The following is a 22,778-nucleotide window of genomic DNA, read 5'->3' as shown; positions in this document are numbered from 1 at the left end:
CTTCCCGCCCCGCCCCGCCCCGCCTCCTGCTGCCTCCTCCGACTCCCTCCCGCGCTGCTAAGTTTCTTCGCTCGCCGCCTCTCTCAGAGCCGGGGCCGGGCCAGAGCGGCGCCCCGCTGCCCTGTCCCCGCGTGCAGACCCCGGGCCCGGCCCCGGCCCCCCGCCAAGCCATGCTGTGCGGCCGCTGGAGGCGCTGCCGCCGCCCGCCCGAGGAGCCCCCGGTGGCCGCCCAGGTCGCAGCCCAAGTCGCGGCGCCGGTAGCTCTCCCGTCCCCGCCGACTCCCTCCGATGGCGGCACCAAGAGGCCCGGGCTGCGGGCGCTGAAGAAGATGGGTCAGTGACGGGCAGGGGGCGGTGGGGTGGGCACGGACCGTTCCCAGGGGCCCAGTCTGGGGCGCTCCAGGGAGCAGTTCGTGGACTCCCCAGGCTGCACGGGGCTGGGAGGCTATGGCTGGGGGCGGAGGACCAGCTCCGTCCAGCCGGGGGTCGCACCTGGGGTCATCCGAGGGTCCCGGGGCGAGTCGGGCGCCCAGAATGTTCTTTGCTTCCCACCAGGGGGCGCTCGCGGGGCGTCTGGAGCGCGAATTCGGGTACTGGGCGCTGGTGGGGTCCCCAGGGAGAGTGGAGCGGGAGAGGGAGGCTTGGGGTGTCCCTCGTCCGGCTCCCTAGCAGTATCTAGGGTCTGCCAGGATGTCTCGGGGTCTTGGCAGCCCTTAGGAAGGATGCGATTTTGCGGCTGGCCTCCGCAGAAGAGGCTGGCCTCCGCAGCAGCCCTCCAACCCGCGGCCCCACAGAGGCGGCCACAGCCACACTGCTCTGGCAGGACTGGTCTAACAGCCTACGTCCAAAAGCCAAGGCTCTCATCTCAGATTTGGGGAAGTCAGTCGTGGAGAAGGAATGTAACTGTGGCTCATTGGAACATCACAGAGGCGGCTGGCACTGGGTGGGTTACACAGGTGGTGTCTTGCAATCTTCCTCAACTTCCTAGGTGGGAGGTGAATCCTCATTTCACAGGTGAGGAAGCTGACTCAGAGACGGCAAGGAATTTGCCTGTGACCACACAGCCAACAAAAGGCAAAGTGTGACTGGCACCCCGGTGGTGTCCCACCACATGGGCCCTGGTACCCTCTCAGAGTCTGGGAAAAGTGGGACCCGCAGGGTGGTGGAGGGCTTGAATGAGAGGGTGTGCGAGAGTGTTGTCTGACGTGGAAAGAACCTCGCCACTGAAGTGCTGCGTTGGACCTGCCATTGGTAGGATAGTCAGTGATGGAGAGGCTAGGTGTGGAACTCCGGAACAGAAGGACAAGGCTGCCAGGGACCCCGTGTAAAACTTGGGGCAGAATTCAGGGGTCCTGATTGCCAGTTTTGCCTTCTTGTTACTTTCACTCATTCCACCTGAGCGCTGACTATGTCTGGGCGCTGTGCCTAGCACTCTGGTTACTGAGACATAGGACACCGTCTCCACCCTGCCATCCATTCAACTGCGCATGCATTGGACAAGCACTTGTGGAGTGCCCATGGTATGGTACTATGGTACAAGCACTTATGCAGTGCCCATGGTATGGTACTATGGTACAAGCACTTGTGGAGTGCCCATGGTATGGTACTATGGTACAAGCACTTATGCAGTGCCCATGGTATGGTACTATGGTACAAGCACTTGTGGAGTGCCCATGGTATGGTACTATGGTACAAGCACTTGTGGAGTGCCCATGGTATGGTACTATGGTACAAGCACTTATGCAGTGCCCATGGTATGGTACTATGGTACAAGCACTTGTGGAGGGCCTATGGTATGCTCCGCCCTGGGGCTCTTACATTAGAGAGCTGAGGTTCCAGCAGGGAGATCAAACAATGAAACAAAGTAACAGGACCTTGGGGGTGGGGGAACAGGGGGCAGCACATGAGGGGCTGGGGAGCCAGCAGGCCCTGGCTGGCCCCAGCTGAGGAAGACGGGAGTGGCAAAGGGGAGAGGCTGGGGGTGGGAGGAGCCCCTCCAGGCCCTCCCTGGAGAGTCTGGGACTTTATCTGGAGGGTATCAGGAGCCCCCGAAAGGGCTTGGGCAGGAGTGAGTGTGGAGAGTGGGGGCAGGTTGGACCAAGGCAGGGGAGAAACAGGGAGACCCAAGGAGGGAGGCTGAGGAGTTAGTTGGGCAAGGGGTGGGGACCAGACTTGGGGGACACCCAGGATGGACCGCAGAACTCCCAGGAGATAGACTGGGCTGGACTCTGTGATCGACGGGTGTCATTCCCTGGGCTAAGAAATGGTGTGGTTTGGGGATGGCTGAGGGCAGCCCTGGGAGTCAACCCCGGCAGGGTCATGGGTGCCGCGGAAGGGCTGAGGGGAGGCCCCGTGCCCATTGGCCTCTTCATCCCACACGTTTGCTGAGCACCATTAGTGGGCCAGGGTGCTGTGCCAGGGGCTGGGGCTACAGAGATGAGTAGCAGAGAGCTTTACCCTCAGGGAGTGCACAGTTTAGTGGGCGGTGTCACATGCAGACAAATAATTACAGATGAGCCCAGGCCTCGGTACTCATCAGCTGAGTAAGGCTGCACGGGAGCTCTGGGTACCTCATCAAGGTGACACTCTTGGGAACTACACAGATATCAGAATGTCATCTAGGCCACCCTCATTCCTCACCACTGCCCTGTCCTGCTGAGTGACTGCAGAGAGAGGAATGTTGAATCCGAGTCTGTTGGGAATGTCCCTTCCCCAGGCCATGGGAGTCCAGGGACAGGGTGGAGAAGGAAACCCAGTCTTGGGGCCCAGCCCCTTGGGCCATCAGAGGCCAAGGCCTAGGCCTGTCACCCAGGTAGCCTTCCCCGCCTTGCTCTGCCCCTGCCATCACCACACCCCTTAGCCTAACAGAGAATATATTTTATATCAAATCAGGTCAAGGGACTAGGGCAGGGAGTGGCTCAGAGGGGCCTGAGGAAGGAAAAACCTTTAGGGCCACACTAGGGAGACCCAGATGAGCGGGGAAGGAGGAAGAAAACACCCCCACAGTGAGTGGGAGTCCTTTGTCCCCCCTCCAGTCCCCTGCTTCTGGGCTGGGCTGCTGACTTGCAGGGAATCATTGAAGAGAGAGGAGCGCTAGAGCCCAGTGAGCACCCGCCATGCGCAAGGCACTGTGCTGAGCTTGCATCAGACCTGATCCTGCTTAATCCTCAGGCATCCCTGTGCAGGAGGTGCTGTCCTCATGTCACATTACAGACGGGAAGCTCAAGGCGGAGGGGTGAAATCACCGCCCAAGGCCACATGCCTGCCTGCTGCCAGAGCCTAGTTTTCCATGATGTCTCCCAGTGAATACTTTTTGTCGTTGCTGTTGTTGTTAGTTGTTTATGAGACAGGGTCTCATTCTGTCACCCAGGCTGGAGTGCAGTGGCATGATCATGGCTCACTGCAACCTCAAATTCTTGAGCTCAAGTGATCCTCCTACCTCAGTCTCCCGAGTAGCTGGAACTCAGGAGACTGGGAGACTGGGTACCACCACATCCAGCTAATTTTGTTTCTGTTTTTTGTAGAGTTGGGGTCTCAATGTGTTGTCCAGGCTGGTCTTGAACTCCTGGGCTAAAAGGATCCTCCTGCCTTGGATTCCCAAAGTGCTGGGATTACAGGTGTAAGCCACCATTCTTGGCTAGCCTGATGAATACTAATGAACAATTTTGTCACTGTCCCAGGCGCTTTTCGCATATTATCTCATTTAATGCTCACACTAATATGAGGTAGGTGGTACCAGTAGCCTTCTCTTACAGATGAGGAAACTGAGACTCAGAGACGTTTGGTAACTTGCCTAGGGTTCAAAGCTGGGAAGTAGCTGAGAGAAAATTTGAACCCAGGCAATGTGGCCCAGTCCGTGCTTGTCATACAGTGACTGACAGAGAAGCTGATACCTGCAGGGGGCCTGCTGGCCTCTCCTTTCCCATGGGGGCCCTGCCAGTCCCCAGGAGCGTCCTCACAGGGCTGCCAAATAAAATACAGAATACCCGGTTAAGTTTGGAATTCCGCTAAACGCGGAATTTGGAATGTATTTATACTAAAAAATTATTTTTTATCTGAATTTCACATGTAACGGGTGTCCTGGATTTTCTCTGGCAGCCCTGTGTCCCCAGAGCCCTGTGTGTGCCTGTGCCCTGATGCTCCGCCCCTGCCTCTCATCCTCCCCGTGGGCAGAGGCCTGAGTGGGCAGAATCCTGCCCCCTTGCCTCCCCGGCCTACACACACTACCAAGTGCCCCTGAGCGAGAGGGCTCGGCCCATGGCCTGCCTGGGATGTCTTCCGCAGGGTGAGTGGGACTGCTGTGGGTGACTTGGCAGGTGAGGGTCTTCAGAACAACCCCCAGCCCTGGCAGGTGCCTGGCCTGGGTGGTGGGTAAGCTGGGCAGCCCTCCAGTCTAAGCAGGGACATGCCAGGTGGGACTAGGGGGCTGGCTCTGCCCTGTGGTCCCCCTCACATCTTTCCCTGTCCCCCATGCTGACTTCTGCACCCAACCAGGTTTCATGCCTGTTCTGGCCCCAGAGAAAAGGGTGCTGCCACCCCCACTTGCTGTGTCCGGCCCAGGGCCAAGGGAAGCACCGCCTGCCTTTCCTGACTTTGTTGATTCTCCAAGGAATGTTATGGACTCTGGCGCCAAGCCCCCGCCAGGCTCCAGCCCTGGGTGTGGCAGCCAGCTGGGTCACCGGGGACATGCTTGGTGCCTGAGGTGTGGAGGCTGCCTGCTGGCTAAAGGATTAGGGTGGGAGGGTCTTTGGGCCCCATCGCCATTGTGTGTCCTCTCCTAGGGCCTCACAGCCCCAGCCACCTGGAAACACTCTTTCTCTACTCCCTGCTCGGCCCTGGCCACGGCTGCTGGCTGTAGCAGTTCCCTGCATGATTCGCATTCCTGTGGAGCCCTGTGTGCACCTCCCGAGTGTGAGCTGCCTATTTCCCCCTGGCTGGCCCACCTTCCACCCTCTCCACCCATGAACCCTGTACACACACACACATACTCACACGCACACACTCACATTCACTCACACTCATACACACGCTCACTGTCTCACACACGCACACACACTCCCCGCCTATGCACACACCCCGCACACACACTGCCCTGCGTGCCACCCCTCCGGGACACGCCTGGACAGAACTCCCACCCTCCCCACCAGCTGCCCTGGCGCCTGTCTCCACCGCACAGCCTCTGTATCCATCCCTGCCTGTGGGCGGCCTGCACTGTCCTCAGCACACAGGGCTTGTCATCTCTGAGCTCAGTGGTGCACCTGTGAAAAGGGTGGGCTTTGAGGCCCCTTCCAGCTCTGACATGAGGTAGTTTCTGGTCCCTGGTCTTGGCTACCCTTACAGAACTGCTCAGGCCCCAGACCATCCACGCCCCAAACCACCCAGGCTGCAGGTGGAAGTTGAGAAACTGGGCCTGCCCTTTCCTCAGCACGCCTGACCCCTCTCTGGAGGCTGAGATAAGCGGGCAGCTGGGGAAGGTGTCTGAGCCCCAGCTGACAACACTGAATTGGGCGGGAGGTGCCGCTGTCCTGGTCTGGGGAAGGTACCAGCTGGAGGCCATGGGACTAAGGGGACAGATGGATCAGAACGCATGGGTGCCTGTTCCCACCCGGGGCACTGACTCACTTCCCCAGAGCCCTGCCTCAGTTTCCTTCTTTGTGATCATTTACTGAGCACCCACTATGGGCCAGGCCTAAACCAGGCTCCATGTGCTTGTGCCTGTTGTGGCCACACACAGCCCTTTGGGGTCAGACTCCCCCAACTTCCACCACATTTCAGCCCCACCGGGTGCCGACCTGGCTGTCTGCCTCTTTAACAGCATTTTTGAGATATTAATTCACATACCTTATAATTTATTCATTGAAGTACACAGTGCGGAGCACTTTGGGAGGCAGAGGCTGTTGAATCACTTGAGGCCAGGAGTTTGAGACCAGCCTGGGCATCATAGTGAGACCCCAACTCTACAAAAAAATTTAAAAATTATTCAGGCCTGGTAATGCAAGTCTGTAGTCCCAGCTCCTCGGGAGGCTGAGGTAGGTGGATTGTTTGAGCCCAAGAGTTTGAGGCTGCTGCAGTGAGCCATTATTGTGCCACTGCACCCCAGCCTGGCTACAGAGCAAGACCCTGTCTCAGAGAGAAAAAAAAATGTATACAATGGTTTCCAGCATATTATATCATTAAACTTTAAAAATTATGGTAAAATAGGCCGGTGCTGTGGCTCACGCCTGTAATCCTAGCACTTTGGGAGGCCGAGGCGAGTGGATCACTTGAGGTCAGGAGTTCGAGACCAGCCTGGCCAACATGGTGAAACCCCATCTCTACTAAAAATGCAACAATTAGCCGGAAATCACTTGAACCCGGGAGGTGGGGGTTGCAGTGAGCTGAGATCGTGCCACTGCACTCCAGCCTGGGCAACAGAACGAGACTCTGTCTCAAAAAAAAAAAAAAAAAAAAAAAAAAATAGGCTGGGCGCAGTGGCTCATGCCTGTAATCCCAGCACTTTGGGAGGCTGAGGCGGGTGGATCATGAGGTCAGGAGATCGAGACCATCCTGGCTGACAAGGTGAAACCCCGTCTCTACTAAAAAATACAAAAAAAATTAGCTGGGTGTGGTGGCGGGCGCCTGTAGTCCTAGCTACTCAGGAAGCTGAGGCAGGAGAATGGCGTGAACCCAGGAGGCGGAGCTTGCAGTGAGCCGAGTTCATGGCACTGCACTACAGCCTGGGTGACAGAGCGAGACTCCATCTCAAAAAAATATATATATGGTAAAATATATATAATGAAATTGGCCATTGCAACCATTTTTAAGTGGTTAATTCACTGGCATTAATTACATTCACACTGTTGTGCAACCATTACTGTTGCCTATTTCCAAAACTTTTTCATCATCCAAACAGAAACTAACCATCAAGCAGTAACTCTCCATTACCTCCCCATTCCAGCCCCTGGTACCCTCCCAGCTACTTTCTGTCTCTATGAACTTGCCACTCTGGGTACCTCACGTGGGTGGAATCACATAATATTTGTCGTTTGGGGTCTGGCTTCTTTCACTTAGCATGATGTTTTCAAGGTTCATCCATATTGTAGCGTGCATCAGATTTCACTCCTTTACGTGGCTGAATACTATTCCATTGTATTGATAAACCATATTTTGCTTATGCACTCATCTGTCTCATCTGTTTTTTGTTTGTTTTGTTTTGTTTTTTTGAGACGGAGTCTTGCCCTGTCACCCAGGCTGGAGTATAGTGGCACAATCTCAGCTCGCTGCAACCTCTGCCTTCCAGGTTCAAGCATTCTCCTGCCTTAGCCTCCCTAGTAGCTGAGATTACAGGCATGGGCCACCATGCCTGGCTAATGTTTTGTATTTTTCATAGAGACAGGGTTTCACCATGTTGGTCAGACTGGTCTCGAACTCCTGACCTCAAATGATCTGCCTGCCTCGGCCTCCCAAAGTGCTGGGATTACAGGTGTGAGCCACCATGCCCAGCTAATGTTTTATGTTTTTAGTAGAGACAGGGTTTCACCATGTTGGTTAGGCTGGTCTCGAACTCCTCACCTCAAATGATCCACATGCCTCAGCCTCCCAAAGTGCTGGGATTGCAGGTGTGAGCCACCATGCCCGGCTGATGTTTTATATTTTAAATAGAAACAGGGTTTCACCATGTTGGTCAGGCTGGTCTTGAACTCCTGACCTCAAATGATCTGCCTGCTTCAGCCTTCTAAAGTACTGGGATTACAGGTGTGAGCCACCATGCCCAGCTAATGTTTTTTATTTTTCGTAGAGACAGGGTTTCACCATGTTGGTCAGGCTGGTCTCGAACTCCTGACCTCAAATGACCTGCCTGCCTTGGCCTCCCAAAGTGCTGGATTACAGGCTCATCTGTTGATGAGCACTCAGGTTGTTTCCACCTTTTGGCTCTCGTTTGCCCTCATTTTCACTGCTATTATTTTGTGATTGTCTCCACCCACTCAGTCACTGGCCCAGCAGCTGCAGGATCAAGGCAGAGATGGTTCAAGTAGATACAAACCCCACAGGAACAGTAGGAGGTGGGCGGCTTGTGCACCTGCTCAGAGCAGGTAGGAAAAAGGTCAAGGCGACATCTGTGGGTTTGGGCCTGGCAGGACCTATAAATGTCTACTGGGTGGCTGGATGGAGAGCCACGGTCCTTGCAGCATCACTGCCCTGGCCCTGAGCCCTCCCTCTGACCTTGCCTCCTTACCTCTGTTGGTCCTGCCCTTCCTGCTGGACACCCCAGTCCTCTCACTGCCCCAGGGTTCAGAAGCACGAGCAGTGGGGAAAGAGAAGCACCCACCCAGGGACTCAGCACCTGGCCCCGCCTGGGACTGCACCTTCCTTCTGTTTGGCTTTTCCATTGGGTGTGTGGTTGGGGGGCAGTGCCAGTTTGCGGGGCAGCCTGGAATGTCACCCCTTCCCCCAACAGGTTCCTGGGGAGCTGAGGGTAAGGGACCAGGAGTAGGGGCCCCCTCCATTGGGAGCCTGCCCAAGTGGGGGCCCAGTCAGGCGTTCAGGCTGCCTGTGTTGATGGCCTGTTTGCAGAAGGCTCTGGACAGAGCAGGCCCCGGTGACTCACGCCCATTTCCGGCCTTAGTCACTCACCTCCCCCACACCCATGGACTTGGCATCAGAGGGCTGGCCTAGGTAGGGGAGGCGGCCCCGGCTGCAGAGCTTGGTTATCATGGCAACAAGCAGTCCCCTTTTCCATGGCCAAGGGGGTGTAGGAGGGTGTGCCTAAGTGTGGTGGCACTGCAGGCTCCCCCTGACCGTTCTGCCCTCACCCTGTCATTGCTCAGGATGGGACCATTTAGAGGCTACCTGGACCTGGGGGGTGGGGGGTCTGGTGAGCCCCTCAGCCTGGCACGTGCCGTGTACGCCCAGCTCTTTGTCTGGAAAGAGGAGGGTTCCACTTTCCCCTTCCTGACCAGGGGGCACCAAGAGGGCATTCACTCAGAGGGCCACAGTCTAGACCCTGAGAGACCCTCTGGAGCTGTTAGGGTCACAGGCTGGCCCCCAGAGGGGTCATGGCCTCTTAAGGAGGTGGATTTCTCCTCTTGCCCCTGAGACCCTGATTTTCAGTCATGGTCAAAGTGGGTTTTAAAAAATACAGATGCCCAGGCCCCATCCCACACCAGCTGGGTGAGATGCCCTGGGCTGTGGTGTCTGCAGCCTCCCCCAGGTAATTCCGATGCACAGCTAAGGTTGAGAAACCCTGACCTGCGAGGCCTCTGCCCTGAACTCCGGACAGATGGGGCAGAGCTGGGGGTAGAATTCACTTAGTCCCCCCATCTGCCCGTCTACCTGTCTGCCCCTTCAGTCAACACTAGCTGGTAGCCTGGCTCTGGGATGAGCACTGTGGGGAGGAGATAAGACCTCATTCTGCCCTCAGATTTATTAAAGTATATAGGTGGGTTTTGTGTTTTATTTTAATTAAAGCAAAAAGTGCTGTTAGTGGTCAGAGAGGGAGAATGCCCACTTGAGGACAAATCAAGGAAGGCTTCCTGGAGGAGGTGATATCTGAACTGGTCCTTCAAGGACTCAGATAGGAGGAAGAGAAGGGAGAAGGATCCTACAAAAGGGTCCAAGAGAGGGTGAGAGGAGATGGTCCAGAGATATAGACTCAATTCCTTAGGTCAGAATTTGCAACTGGGCAAGCAAGGGCCTTGGGGTTGCAAAGCCGAACCCAGTATTAGGGGCTTGTCGAAATAAAGGGAGGAAGAGAGGCCCACTGTCATACTTCTTTTGGCCCACACAGGGGTTATTGGTTTTTGTTTTTTTCAATTTGATTTCGTTGCCGACATTAGAATATCTGGAGGCTTCACACACAGATCTATATTCTGGTTCTCTGGAAACTCTGGGCCCTCATTCACTCCGGGCTGTGCCCCACCTCCAAAGGCCATGGACTCTCCGTTTACCCAGTTCCCACCTCCTCTATTGTCCTCTGGCTCAAAAATCTTTGGTTGTGACTCTCGTTGAGGCATTGTAGAGCAGGGTGTGGCACTATTTTGGCTGGGCATCACATGTTCCAGGGGAGCAGAGCCAGGAGAGGGCCGAACCTCTCTGGGGCACAGTGTCGGTCACACTGTAGAAACTTCTGAATTTTGGATTTTGCAGCAGGTATGATTGTGGTCTCCATTTTATGGATGGAGAACATGAGGCTTAGTGCCAAGTTAGTGCCACTGGGGCCATGTATTAAATAACTGGGAAGTGACAGCGTTGAGACTTACTCCCCAGACTTCTGAATTTAGAAGCACTAGAAGAGCCATGCAGTGCAGGGCCCAAGGGCAGAGGCGCTGGACCCCGACCTCCAGAGCCCAAAGTGGCTTCTACCAATATGGAATTCTGACAATTTACTTCAGCTTCCCTGAGCCTCAGTTTCCTTGTCTGTTAGTACATGAGCAGGGCCTGCACACAGGAGATGCTTTTATTTATTTATTTTTTAGAGACAGAGTCTCACTCTGTTGCCCAAGCTGGAGTGCAGTGGCGCAATCTTGGCTCACTGCAACCGCTGCCTCCCGGATTCAAGTGATTCTCATGCCTCAGCCTCCCATGCCTGGAGATCAGCTGGGCAGGGCTGATCCTGGAGTCCTTGGCCTGTGACCCTGGAGCCAGGGTGGCCTCTGCTGTCCTCCTTGTCTTTGGGAAAGCAGAGGCAAGGCAGGGTGGCCTCTGCTGTCCTTGTCTTTGGGAAAGCAGAGGCAAGGCAGGGTGGCCTCTGCCGTCCTCCTTGTCTTTGGGAAAGCAGAGGCAAGGCAGGGTGGCCTCTGCCGTCCTCCTTGTCTTTGGGAAAGCAGAGGCAAGGCAGGGTGGCCTCTGCCGTCCTCCTTGTCTTTGGGAAAGCAGAGGCAAGGCAGGGTGGCCTCTGCCGTCCTCCTGGTCTTTGGGAAAGCAGAGGCAAGGCAGGGTGGCCTCTGCCGTCCTCCTGGTCTTTGGGGAAGCAGAGGCAAGGCAGGGTGGCCTCTGCCGTCCTCCTGGTCTTTGGGGAAGCAGAGGCAAGGCAGGGTGGCCTCTGCCGTCCTCCTTGTCTTTGGGGAAGCAGAGGCAAGGCAGGGTGGCCTCTGCCGTCCTCCTTGTCTTTGGGGAAGCAGAGGCAAGGCAGGGTGGCCTCTGCCGTCCTCCTTGTCTTGGGGAAAGCAGAGGCAAGGTGCTCGGGTTACAGCAAGAGAGATCTAGGTTAGATGATGAGGCCTTCCTGATGGCTACGGTTTCACATCAAGGGAAAAAGGCTGTTGGTGGCAAATTCTGGACTTGAAGGCTGGAAGCCATGTGGTGGGGGATAGTGGCAGAAAGGGCAACTTTTTTGTTGTTGTTAAGACGCAGTCTCACTCTGTCGCTTAGGCTGCAGTGCAGTGGCACGATCTTGGCTCATGGCAACCTCTGCCTCCTGGGTTCAAGCAATTCTCCTGCCTCAGCCTCCCGAGTAGCTGGGATTACAGGCATGTGCCACCACACCCAGCTAATTTTGTATTTTTAGTAGAGGTGGGGTTTCACCATGTTGGCCAGGCTGGTCTCGAACTCCCGACCTCAAGTGATCCACCCACCTCGGCCTCCCAAGTGCTGAGATTACAGGCGTGAGCCACCGCGCCCGGCCAGAAAGGGCAACCTTTAGTGAGGCCTGAGTCCCAGGCATTGTCCGAAGGCAATTCCACACTGAGGGACTGCAGAGGCTGCTGCTTGGAAGGAAGGAGGGAGATGGGGTACGGGTAGGGGTTGGGGGGCGCTTAGGGCTCCAAAGCCTAAAGCCAAACCCAGTGCAGGAGGCTTCTTACAATCGGGGAGGAGGGGAGTCCTGCGAGGGGCAGGGAAGCTTACTGTGGGGCGAAGGCCTGGGTTTGGAGAGGCTGGAGGAAGGGGCAGCAGGTCCTAGCGGGGGAGGGCAGGGGAGCCTCTGAGCAGGGACGGTCTGACGCCCCGGGTCCTCCCGCCCCGGCAGGCCTGACGGAGGACGAGGACGTGCGCGCCATGCTGCGGGGCTCCCGGCTCCGCAAGATCCGCTCGCGCACGTGGCACAAGGAGCGGCTGTACCGGCTGCAGGAGGACGGCCTGAGCGTGTGGTTCCAGCGGCGCATCCCGCGTGCGCCATCGCAGCACATCTGTGAGCGGCCGGGGAGCGCCGGGCCGGCAGGGAGGTGGGGACAGGCCGGGTCCTCCGCCCTGACCCGGCCCTCCTCTCAGTCTTCGTGCAGCACATCGAGGCCGTCCGCGAGGGCCACCAGTCCGAGGGCCTGCGGCGCTTCGGGGGTGCCTTCGCGCCGGCGCGCTGCCTCACCATCGCCTTCAAGGGCCGCCGCAAGAACCTGGACCTGGCGGCGCCCACGGCTGAGGAAGCGCAGCGCTGGGTGCGCGGTCTGACCAAGCTCCGCGCGCGCCTGGACGCCATGAGCCAGCGCGAGCGGCTAGACCAATATCCTGCCGGGGCTGGGAGGGAGGGTCCCATCCTTGGAGAGCCCCCACGCCCAGGGTAGGCAGGGCCCCCGTCCTGAGGGCGCACAAGTCTGGGTCGGAGCCCTTGGTCTTCGGAACTGAGGGTGGGGACACGCGCCCTGGCTAGGCCCAAGCTCCCACCAGGACGGGTGGCGCGGCCCCTCCTTCAGGGAGGCCTGAGGCCTTCTGAGGGTGGAGACAGGGCCTCCTGTCTTTGGTAAGCCCCAGTCCTGCGGAGGAGACACTGCTACTGTGCTCGGGGAGTCCACAGGCCAAGGGGAAAGTACAGCCCCTAAACTGGGGAGCCCCCAGACCCAGGTGGGGGTGACTTACCAGCCAGTTACCTGGGGGCTGGGGGCTGGCGTGTTGCTGTTATTTCCTGATCACCCACACCTGGATCCACTCCTATCTGCACCGGGCTGACTCCAACCAGGACAGCAAGATGAGCTTCAAGGAGATCAAGAGCCTGCTGAGAATGGTCAACGTGGACATGAATGACATGTACGCCTACCTCCTCTTCAAGGTGGGCTTCCGCCCTGAACCCCAGCCCCTGGCTCTGCCATCACTCTGACCTCTGCCTGCCCCCAGCCATCTGAGTCATCAGCTCGCCTGCCCTCTCCACCTGCAGCTTTTTTGGAGAGAGCAGCCTTTCCCTGCACAAAGGCAACATCTGGGTTTAGTTAGCCTTTTGCCTCCCCTAAGGCCACTGGGCCAGGAAGGGAGTGGGGAGCCGGGGCCCAGAACTTTCCTCACCCTCAGTTCCTACCCGTCCAAAGTGAGCAGCAAAGCTGTTTTCATTTCCCTGAGTCTGCAGGGCACCTTTTGCACGTGGCGGCACAGGCAGGAGCCAGCCTACAGGCATGCACGTGCACAGATACACGTGTGCACCCTTCTCCACGCAGACCCTCTGCTGTGGCACGTGTTGGCACCTCATGCATGGGAGCACAGGGGCACACAGGAGTGGACTCTGCAGCTATGGCCCAGCTGGAGCCCATGGCAGACCTCTGTGTGCATGTGGACGGTGGGACTCACCTGTGACCCCGAAAGACAGGAGAGCCCACGGCAGCTGGACCCCTGGGCCACAGCCTCACAGGGATGCTCCATGAATTCTCATTGACTTGTTCAATGACGCTGGATGTGAATATGTGCGTGTCAGGATAGTAACGTGTCACCTAGGGGAGTGTGAGGGCCCAAGGGCCCTGTCTTGGCCAAGGGTCACCATTTTTCCTTCCACATCTTGATTCTTGGGGTAGGTTATGGTGCAGAGGGGCAGGCACTGAACCAGAGAGACCTTCTTTAAAGTCCACCCCTGCCGGCCAGGCTCAGTGGCTCACCCCTGTCATCCCAGCACTTTGGGAGGCCTGGGCGGGAGGATTGCTTGAAGCCAGGAGTTTGAGATCAGCTTGGGCAACATAGCAAGACCCCATCTCTACAAAAAATACAAAAATTAGCCAGGTGCAGTGGTGCACACCAGTGGTCCCAGCTGTACAGCTATTTGGAAGGCTAAGGTGGGAGGATCACTTGAGATCACGCGTTGGAAGCTGCAGTGAGCTATGATCATGCCACTGCGCTCCAGCCTGGGTAACAGAGCAAGACCAAACAAACAAACAAACAAAGAAAAAACCTAAAAAACAAACCAAAAAATCCTGCCCTGCAATTTACCAGCTGTGTGAGCTAGAGTCACAAGTCTTACTCTGTTTTTCCACCTGTGAAATGGGGACCATTGCCTTCTCAGATGTGGTAGATGACAGATGGGTCAAAGGGGCCAGGTTTCCTGTCTGCCTCCTCTGAGCTTCTCCTGCTGCTCCCCAGGAGTGTGACCACTCCAACAACGACCGTCTAGAGGGGGCTGAGATCGAGGAGTTCCTGCGGCGGCTGCTGAAGCGGCCGGAGCTGGAGGAGATCTTCCATCAGTACTCGGGCGAGGACCGTGTGCTGAGTGCGCCCGAGCTGCTGGAGTTCCTGGAGGAGCAGGGCGAGGAGGGCGCCACACTGGCCCGCGCCCAGCAGCTCATTCAGACCTACGAGCTCAACGAAACAGGTGGGGGGGGGGGGTGGCACGGCCAGGTTGTGGCACCTGATAGGGCTGTGTTCCCAGCTAAGCGGGTTCTGCGGCAGGCTGGTGCGGGCACCATCTGAGGCAGGTTACCTCGCCTCCTCCAGACTCAGCTTACACGTGTAAAATGGCACAACAGTTTGTCTTCCTCCCAGGGTCTGGTCAAAGGTTAAGTGGCATGACTTACGTGGAGTCTAGTCAGTAGATTGTCTAGTCATTATTCCCAAGTTGAGTGGGCCTTGGGGGCATTGGAAGCTGCACATGGGAGATCCCCATGTGGCCTGATGCCCTCTCCTGCCATCCCTGCAGCCAAGCAGCATGAGCTGATGACACTGGATGGCTTCATGATGTACCTGTTGTCGCCAGAGGGGGCTGCCTTGGACAACACCCACACGTGTGTGTTCCAGGACATGAACCAGCCCCTCGCCCACTACTTCATCTCTTCCTCCCACAACACCTATCTGACCGACTCCCAGATCGGGGGGCCCAGCAGCACCGAGGCCTACGTTAGGTACTGTAGCAGGGGGTGAATGTTTTTGGGAGCCCCACCTGGGGAGAGACATGGGGCTGGCTTCCTGGGGCCTTCCTGGGCCAGCCTGCCTGCTGCCCTGCTCTGTGGCACTCTCACAACACCTTGCCCGTCCACCCATCTGTCCACCCACAGGGCCTTTGCCCAGGGATGCCGCTGCGTGGAGCTGGACTGCTGGGAGGGGCCAGGAGGGGAGCCCGTCATCTATCACGGCCATACCCTCACCTCCAAGATTCTCTTCCGGGACGTGGTCCAAGCCGTGCGCGACCATGCCTTCACGGTGAGCCCCTGGGACGCCCATGGGATGCCCAGCCCCAGCCGCACAGCCTTCCCAATGACCTCTGGCCACACTCACATGCCAGCTGCACTCCATCCTTCCAGAGGAAACCCTTGCCCAGAGAATCATTCATTCACCAAGTGCTGCTGGGATAAGTGGCCAATGGGGTGGCATAAAGCTGAATGAGATGCCACCCTCATATTTGGGAAATATGTTCCCTCTCTCATATTTGGGAAATGTCTTAAAAGTCACAGAGTTTCCAGAAGAAAACCTTTGGGGAGGGAAGTACATTTTAATCATGACTTCCAAAGAATAAATAAGCCGTAAGAGAAGCTCACCAGTGGCATCTGCATAAACACTGCAACTTCGGTCACAGTGTGCAAATCTTCCCATCAGCAAATGATGGGAGGAGAGTTTTCCACATCACTGACATGGTCAGTGTCATTCACATGTAAAAAGCATTTATGGGACCAGGTGCGGTGGCTCACACCTGTATTCCCAGTGCTCTGGGAGGCTGACGCGAGGATCACTTGAGGCCAGGAATTCCAGACCAGCCTGAGCAAATAGCTACATCCTGTCTCAACAAAAATAAAAATTAGCTGAGCGTGGGGGCATGTGCCTGTAGGCTGAGTTACTCAGGAGGCTGAGGTGGGAGGGTCACTTGAGCCCAGGACTGGAGAACACAGGGAGACTGACTGCGCCACTGCACTTCAGCCTGGGTGATGGAGAGAGACCAAAGCATAAACAACAACAACAAAAAATCGGCCGGGTGTGGTGGCTCACACCTGTAATCCCAGCACTTTGGGAGGGCTGAGGTGGGCAGATCACCTGAGGTCAGGAGTTTGAGACCAGCCTGGCCAACATGGTGAAGCCCCGTCTCTACTAAAAATACAAAAATTAACCGGGTGTGGTGGTGGGCGCCTGTAATTCCAGCTACTCAGGAGGCTGAGGCAGGGAGAATTGCTTGAACCCGGGAGATGGAGTTGTAGTGAGCTGAGATTGCACCACTGTACTCCAGCATGGGCGACAGAGCAACACTCCATCTCAAAGAAAAAAAAAATCATTCCTGCAGCCGCCCTCAGCCTCCTGGACAGTCTACCGCTTCCCTGGGTTCTCCAGAGCCCTGCCTTTGCCTGCCTGTCCTGAAGGGTCTAGGAGCCAGATGTTGGGAGATACTGGCAGAGGGAGGGGAGTGGCTCTGAGCCGCTGCCCTTCCCCCCCATAGCTGTCCCCCTACCCTGTCATCCTATCCCTGGAGAACCACTGCGGGCTGGAGCAGCAGGCTGCCATGGCCCGCCACCTCCGCACCATCCTGGGGGACATGCTGGTGACACAGGCTCTGGACTTCCCAAATCCCGAGGAGCTGCCGTCCCCAGAGGTGACGCCCCCCAGCCCCTAGCCTGGGTGGAGGGAGGTCTGGTGGGAGTCCGCCTCCCCACACTGGTCGTGCCACCTCTCTGGCTCAGGACCCCTCACCTCTCACTGCCTTAACTTTTCTCTCTTCCTCCGTTCATCTGAGGTCTGCCATCCCCTGGTCTTGTCCTTCTGCTGCCCTCTGGCTCTCCATTCTTGGCTAGACCCTACACACAGACACCCTCTTCTGTAACCTGGCTTTGCCCTGCTGGCCCTGTGTCCCTGCCCGTAGAGTCCCGCAGGCTCTGCCATTCCCACCTGCAAGGCCCTGCTTGACACTTTCTCCACCTGGAAGTCCCTTCTCGGCCATCCACACTTGCCAAGCGTCACCTGCTTAGAATTCAGCTCAACTTCAGCCGCCTCTTCCTGTGGCCTTATCCACTTCCCCAACTCTCGGGCCCGAGGCGGCCTCCTGCTCTCCCCCAGACACCAGAGCGCGTCCTCGGCCCTCTCCAGACATTTATCCTGTCGGGCTCCTTGAGAAAACTCTCCTCCTACTTCCAATCCACAACATGCAGGCAGGGTTGACTCACCCTCGTGTGTGTGTGAGACATGATTTTTGTTATTAGTATGAAAATCACACCCATATGGTAAAAGAAAACTGAGCTGTACTAAGGGACGCAATGAATGGTGCTCCCCTCCCTCTACTGACCTGTCCTCTTTTACAAGAATTAACCATCTCCAACTTTCTTGCGTGTCCTTCGAGAATTTCCTCACACACATTACCTGTGTACATGTGTGTACTGTCTTCTCTTTTAAATGGTACCAAAAAAGGATCGTGTGATTCCAGGTTGTAGCCTCACTTCTTCCATGTAAGATCTTTTTTGAAGAGGGCCCCTTCCCTTTCAGTCCTGAGCTGGTGCGTGCATTGTAGTGGCTGCTGTGTATATTCTGTTGATGAGGAACCTTATTAAGCATCCCTTTCTGATGGCCTCCTAGGCCGTTCTCCACTCTTTCTTATTAGAAACATCACTCATCTCTGTGTCTCCTTTCCTGCCTCCCACCCCTAGCCAGCCCCTCACACGGCGGTGGTTGAATAACTGACTGACCGGCTGCCACAGGGGCGAGAAGGCCTAACTTCATCCTCCACGTTGGCCCCCACAGCAGCTGAAGGGCCGGGTCCTGGTGAAGGGAAAGAAGCTGCCCGCTGCTCGGAGCGAGGATGGCCGGGCTCTGTCGGATCGGGAGGAGGAGGAGGATGACGAGGAGGAAGAAGAGGAGGTGGAGGCTGCAGCGCAGAGGCGGCTGGTGAGAGCTGGGATGGGTGGGGTGGGGAAGAGGGGGAAGGTGGGAGGACGGGTGTGGGAAGCGGGGGCAGCTGAGCCCCGCTGAGGCTGGTCTCCTAGGCCAAGCAGATCTCCCCGGAGCTGTCGGCCCTGGCCGTGTACTGCCACGCCACCCGCCTGGGAACCCTGCACCCTGCCCCCAACACCCCGCAACCCTGCCAGGTCAGCTCCCTCAGCGAGCGCAAAGCCAAGAAACTCATTCGGGAGGCAGGTAGGAGCTGGGGCACTGGGTGTCTGGGGGCGAGAGGGTGAGAGACCTCCTGAAGGGAGTCTGGAAAGGAGTTGAGGGGGCTTTGGGGGACAGTAAAGAGGTCAAGAGGACCCCAAAGAGGGGCTGGGCTGAGGGAATGAGGGCCCCGCACATGCCAGGGTGGATGGAGGGGAGAGTGGCACGCTGAGGGCGGCCTGCTGTCTGCCTTCAGGGCCCTGTGGTGGGGCCGGCCATAGAGGGTGCTGGGTCAGGCTGGGCTGGGGGCTGGGGGAGCCCAGCAGCTGCTGCGACACTGGGGAGGAATTCCTGGGGCAGGTGATGCTGAGAGGACACATCACCTGGAGGACTAGGAAGCAGCCAGGTGAAGAGGGGGGAGCGCTTTCCAGACAGGAGGAACAGGTTGTTGAAGGCCTGGGGGCTTGGCCTGGAGAAGAATTCCAGGAACCACGGTGGAGCTGGAGGGCTGTGGGCATTCAGTGTACTCGGTTGGAACTTTGTCAGGAGCGGGGAATTGGGGGCTGGGGATGCAGGGCCAGGCTGTGTGGCTGGAGGGGGTCCCTGCAGCCTCCTCAGTGAGCTCCCCTCTCACCCTAGGTCAGAAGAGAGTGAGGAGCGGGGGCAGGGCGAGCTGGGGACGGGCTTGGGCTCTGTTCCCTGGAGGTTACAGGCCGGGGCTTTGGGTGAGGGACCCCCGGAGTCTGTCACAGTCTCACCCCAACTCTGCCCCAGGGAACAGCTTTGTCAGGCACAATGCCCGCCAGCTGACCCGCGTGTACCCGCTGGGGCTGCGGATGAACTCAGCCAACTACAGTCCCCAGGAGATGTGGAACTCGGGCTGTCAGCTCGGTAAGTGGGGACCGCAGGAACGGGAGCAGGCGGGGTGCCACAGTGTGGGGGAGGCCTCAGCAGTGAGGGGCCCACACAGCCTTCCAGACGGTGGAAACACGCATTTTGTTGATTATTTTTAAAGCTGCCAGCAATGTAGGTGGGAAAATCAAATCAGGCTCGTTTGTTCTTGACAGTGTACAGGTCTCGCATTTTTATTGTGGTAGAAATTAAAACCTCCACTCCCATGTCCCCTGGACGCACACAACCCCCACACACCTGGCAGTCCCATTAAGTCAACACTGACAAGAGTGGGCTCTGGGGGACGCTGAGCCCCACCAAAGGAGGGCTGTATCGTCTCCTTGGGGTAAGGATGGAAACCCCAGGCTTCCTCAGACCCCTGGCTCTGACCCAAGCCTGGCCCTGAGGGTGGGGGCTTTTTCAGTACCTCCCACTCCAGCCTTGAGGGATCCCAGGGCGGAAGTACAGGTGACAGTGGGGGCTGGGTCCATGACCCCCTCCCCTAAAGTCATGGTGGGGGCAGAGCAGCACTAAGCAGACAGTGGGACCCCAGGCCCTTTGTAGAGAGGAATGCAGTCCCCTGAAACTGAGTAGTGAGAACAGGGCCGCTAAGAGCCCCTGCTCTGACCCTGCTGTGTCCACCAGTGGCCTTGAACTTCCAGACGCCAGGCTACGAGATGGACCTCAATGCCGGGCGCTTCCTGGTCAATGGGCAGTGTGGCTATGTCCTAAAACCTGCCTGCCTGCGGCAACCTGACTCGACCTTTGACCCTGAGTACCCGGGACCTCCCAGAACCACTCTCAGCATCCAGGTCAGTAGGCTGGAACGGGCCCCAACCTGGGGTCGGACTGGTTCTGGAAAGGCTCTTTGTGAGGTGGAGGAAGGCAAGGGAGGCTGGGGACATGTTGGAAGTGAGGGTGGTGTGAGCTTGAGGCCCATGAGGAGATGGCCAAGGTGGGCGTGGGCCCCAGCCACTCCCTCCCTCACCCCACAGGTGCTGACTGCACAGCAGCTGCCCAAGCTGAATGCTGAGAAGCCACACTCCATTGTGGACCCCCTGGTGCGCGTTGAGATCCATGGGGTGCCCGCAGACTGTGCCCGGCAGGAGACTGACTACGTGCTCAACAATGGTGGGCAGCCGCTGGCGGAAGTGGGGTGGGGGGAGACTGCAGAGAGCTAAGGGTGGTGCAGGGTGGGTCCTGGGGCCCCTGGGCTCTGACTGCCACCCCTGTGCCCTAGGCTTCAACCCCCGCTGGGGGCAGACCCTGCAGTTCCAGCTGCGGGCTCCGGAGCTGGCACTGGTCCGGTTTGTGGTGGAAGATTATGACGCCACCTCCCCCAATGACTTTGTGGGCCAGTTTACACTGCCTCTTAGCAGCCTAAAGCAAGGTTGGTGGAGGCTGGTGGGGATGGAGAGGGATGTGGGTCCAGGCCCTGCAGACCCTGTTCACCTTTGTGCCTCGAATTTCCTGCCCTGAAGCAGGCCCGGGCTGGGCCAGACCCCCAGGGTGCACAGAGGACCTGAGGCCTGGCTGTCCTCCCTACAGGGTATCGCCACATACACCTGCTTTCCAAGGACGGGGCCTCACTGTCACCAGCCACGCTCTTCATCCAAATCCGCATCCAGCGCTCCTGAGGGCCCAGCTCACTCGCCCTGGGGTTCTGCGAGTGCCAGTCCACATCCCCTGCAGAGCCCTCTCCTCCTCTGGAGTCAGATGGTGGGAGTACCAGCCCCCCAGCCCACCCACTTGGCCCACTCAGCCCATTCACCAGGCGCTGGTCTCACCTGGGTGCTGAGGGCTGCCTGGGCCCCTCCTGAACAATAGAAAGGTGTTCATGTGACTTCAGTGAGCTCCAACCCTGGGGCCCTGAGATGGCCCCAGCTCCTCTTGTCCTCAGCCCACCCCTCATTGTGACTTAGGAGGAGCCAAGCCTGTTGCTGCCAGGAGACTTGGGGAGCAGGACACTTGTGGGCCCTCAGTTCCCCTCTGTCCTCCCGTGGGCCATCCCAGCCTACTTCCCCCAGAGGAGCGCAGTCACTCCACTTGGCCCCAACCCCGGGCTTACCCCTAAGCCCTCCTTTACCCCAGGCCTTCCTGGACTCCTCTCCAGCTCCGGAACCTGAGCTCCCCTTCCCTTCTCGAAGCAAGAAGGGACCGCTGAGGCATGAAGCCCTGGGGAAACTGGCAGTAGGTTTTGGTTTTTATTTTTGAGACAGGGTCTCGCTCCATCGCCCAGGCTGGAGTGCAATGTTGCAGTCACGGCTCACTGCAGCTTTGAACTCCCAGGCTCAAGCGATCCTCCCATCTCAGCCTCCTGAGTAGCTGGGACTACAGGCACAGGCCACCAAACCTGGCTAATTTTTAAATTTTATGTAGAGGCGGAGGGGGGGGTCTCCCTATGTTGCCCAGGCTGGTCTCAAGCTCCTGACCTCAAGTGATCCTCCTGCCCCAGCATTCCAAAGTGCTGGGATTACAGGTGTGAGCCACTGCCCGGCCTGGCCGTAGGTTTGTAACTGTTTCATAGAAGAGCCCTGGAGAACACAGTAGAATGAGCCTATTTAGTTTAAAAAATAAAGAAGCACGTTTATTTCATCACCGCCACTCCCTAAGCACCTCTATGCTGCCACCCCCACAGGCCCATGAGGAGGGACAGGGCTGGATGAGTTCCTTGGGCCTCCCCCCTCAACAGGGCATGGACTTGTCTAAGACAGCCAGGGGGTGGTGGCAGCAGGAGATGCCACAGCTCTAAATAGCCCGACCCCTGCTCCTGGCTTAAAGCTGCTGCGATTATCACAAGACTGTCTGAGGATGCCAATTCACAAGGTCAGCGCCTCCCCACAACATACACACACACACACACTCACACGCACACAGAGGGGCCTTGAATGAGGAGGGGACAGGAGTCTGAGGGACCCACAGACTGCCACTCTCCAGGCTTGGCTGGGCTCAAGGCCCCTGTCTGCTCAGTAAGGCAAATCCCAAGGACACGGGCTTCCCTTCCTCCAGCCAGCCAGCCTTTTACACAAAGGCTGGAAACGCTGCTTGGGCCGCCTCTGTAGAAATGCTGGGAGAGCGCACTGGACACTAGGCAACAGAACCCGGAGAAAATCCTGCACCTGCCCCTGCCAGCAGGGTGAAGTGTGGAGGCCTGGTGTTTTAGGTTCTGCCAGGCAACAGTGCCGGCACTGGACAAGGGCAGAACTTGACATTAGTCCCCAGAGGGTGGCCTGGAACTGGGCTGGGATAGGCCTTGAACTGGCCCCAAGCCCTGCAGAAACCAAAACACAGGGCTGGGGCAGACTCCACCTTCTAGCAACTCCAAGAACTGATGCAGAAAGTGGCAGTGTCCCCCGCTCCTTCATGCTGGGAGTGGCGTTTGGCTCTGGTGAATTTGTGTGTCTGAAAGGATAATCAGAATCCAAAGGGCCCAGAAGGAATGGGCTGGGCCAGGCAGCCCAGGCATCTGGCACTCAGGGCTGTCAGAGGGTCAGGCTGCCAAACTGCAGCCTCAGGATGGGAGGCACGGTGAGGCTAAGTCCAGTTTTAGCAAATGAAGAGCTATTAGCATTGCCCTGCCCCTGCAGAGCCAGTTCTGGCCAGGGGCTGGCTGGGGGGTCTGGGTCAGGTGAGCACCAGACCCAGGGCTGAGTGCCCATCCTGCTTGGCTTCTCTGGTTTCGTATCTGGTACCAAGAGGAAGGGGTGAAGGCTAAGATGAGGGCC

The 22,778-nt window shown here is 57.5% G+C and overlaps 1 protein-coding gene across 4 annotated transcripts; it reads left to right on the top strand.

Annotated features, from left to right (window-relative positions):
* Positions 1-46: 46 nt before the first annotated feature.
* Positions 47-21,648, top strand: PLCD3 (phospholipase C delta 3). Of its 4 annotated transcripts, none has more exons than XM_054459085.2 (15): positions 47-333; positions 11,945-12,106; positions 12,187-12,415; positions 12,829-12,958; positions 14,248-14,476; positions 14,801-15,002; positions 15,156-15,300; positions 16,523-16,675; positions 17,815-17,958; positions 18,057-18,207; positions 18,937-19,053; positions 19,699-19,865; positions 20,049-20,184; positions 20,294-20,443; positions 20,602-21,648. In XM_054459085.2, exons 1-15 carry the CDS (start codon positions 171-173, stop codon positions 20,688-20,690), a joined length of 2,367 nt encoding a protein of 788 aa, XP_054315060.2. In that variant the 5' UTR covers positions 47-170; the 3' UTR covers positions 20,691-21,648. The 4 variants fall into 4 exon arrangements, 3 of the variants coding, with proteins under 3 accessions (XP_054315060.2, XP_054315061.2, XP_063512838.1); XM_063656768.1 differs by having other exon boundaries at positions 52-333; positions 17,818-17,958; XM_054459086.2 differs by lacking the exon at positions 20,294-20,443.
* The last annotated feature ends 1,130 nt before the right edge of the window (positions 21,649-22,778 follow it).

This window comes from Pongo pygmaeus, chromosome 19 (assembly GCF_028885625.2).
Source record: "Pongo pygmaeus isolate AG05252 chromosome 19, NHGRI_mPonPyg2-v2.0_pri, whole genome shotgun sequence".
NCBI classification, from domain to species: domain Eukaryota; kingdom Metazoa; phylum Chordata; class Mammalia; order Primates; family Hominidae; genus Pongo; species Pongo pygmaeus.
The sequence above is the reverse complement of the archived record's forward strand: the minus strand, read 5'-3'. Positions and strand labels throughout refer to the sequence as shown.

Excerpts from the sequence above, each read along its gene's own strand:
- PLCD3 (XM_054459085.2), top strand. The coding sequence starts at position 171 with ATGCTGTGCGGCCGCTGGAGGCGCTGCCGCCGCCCGCCCGAGGAGCCC. Across the intron at positions 12,107-12,186 it reads TGCGCCATCGCAGCACATCT|TCTTCGTGCAGCACATCGAG; the intron begins GTGAGCGGCCGG and ends CCCTCCTCTCAG. Across the intron at positions 15,003-15,155 it reads AGCACCGAGGCCTACGTTAG|GGCCTTTGCCCAGGGATGCC; the intron begins GTACTGTAGCAG and ends GTCCACCCACAG.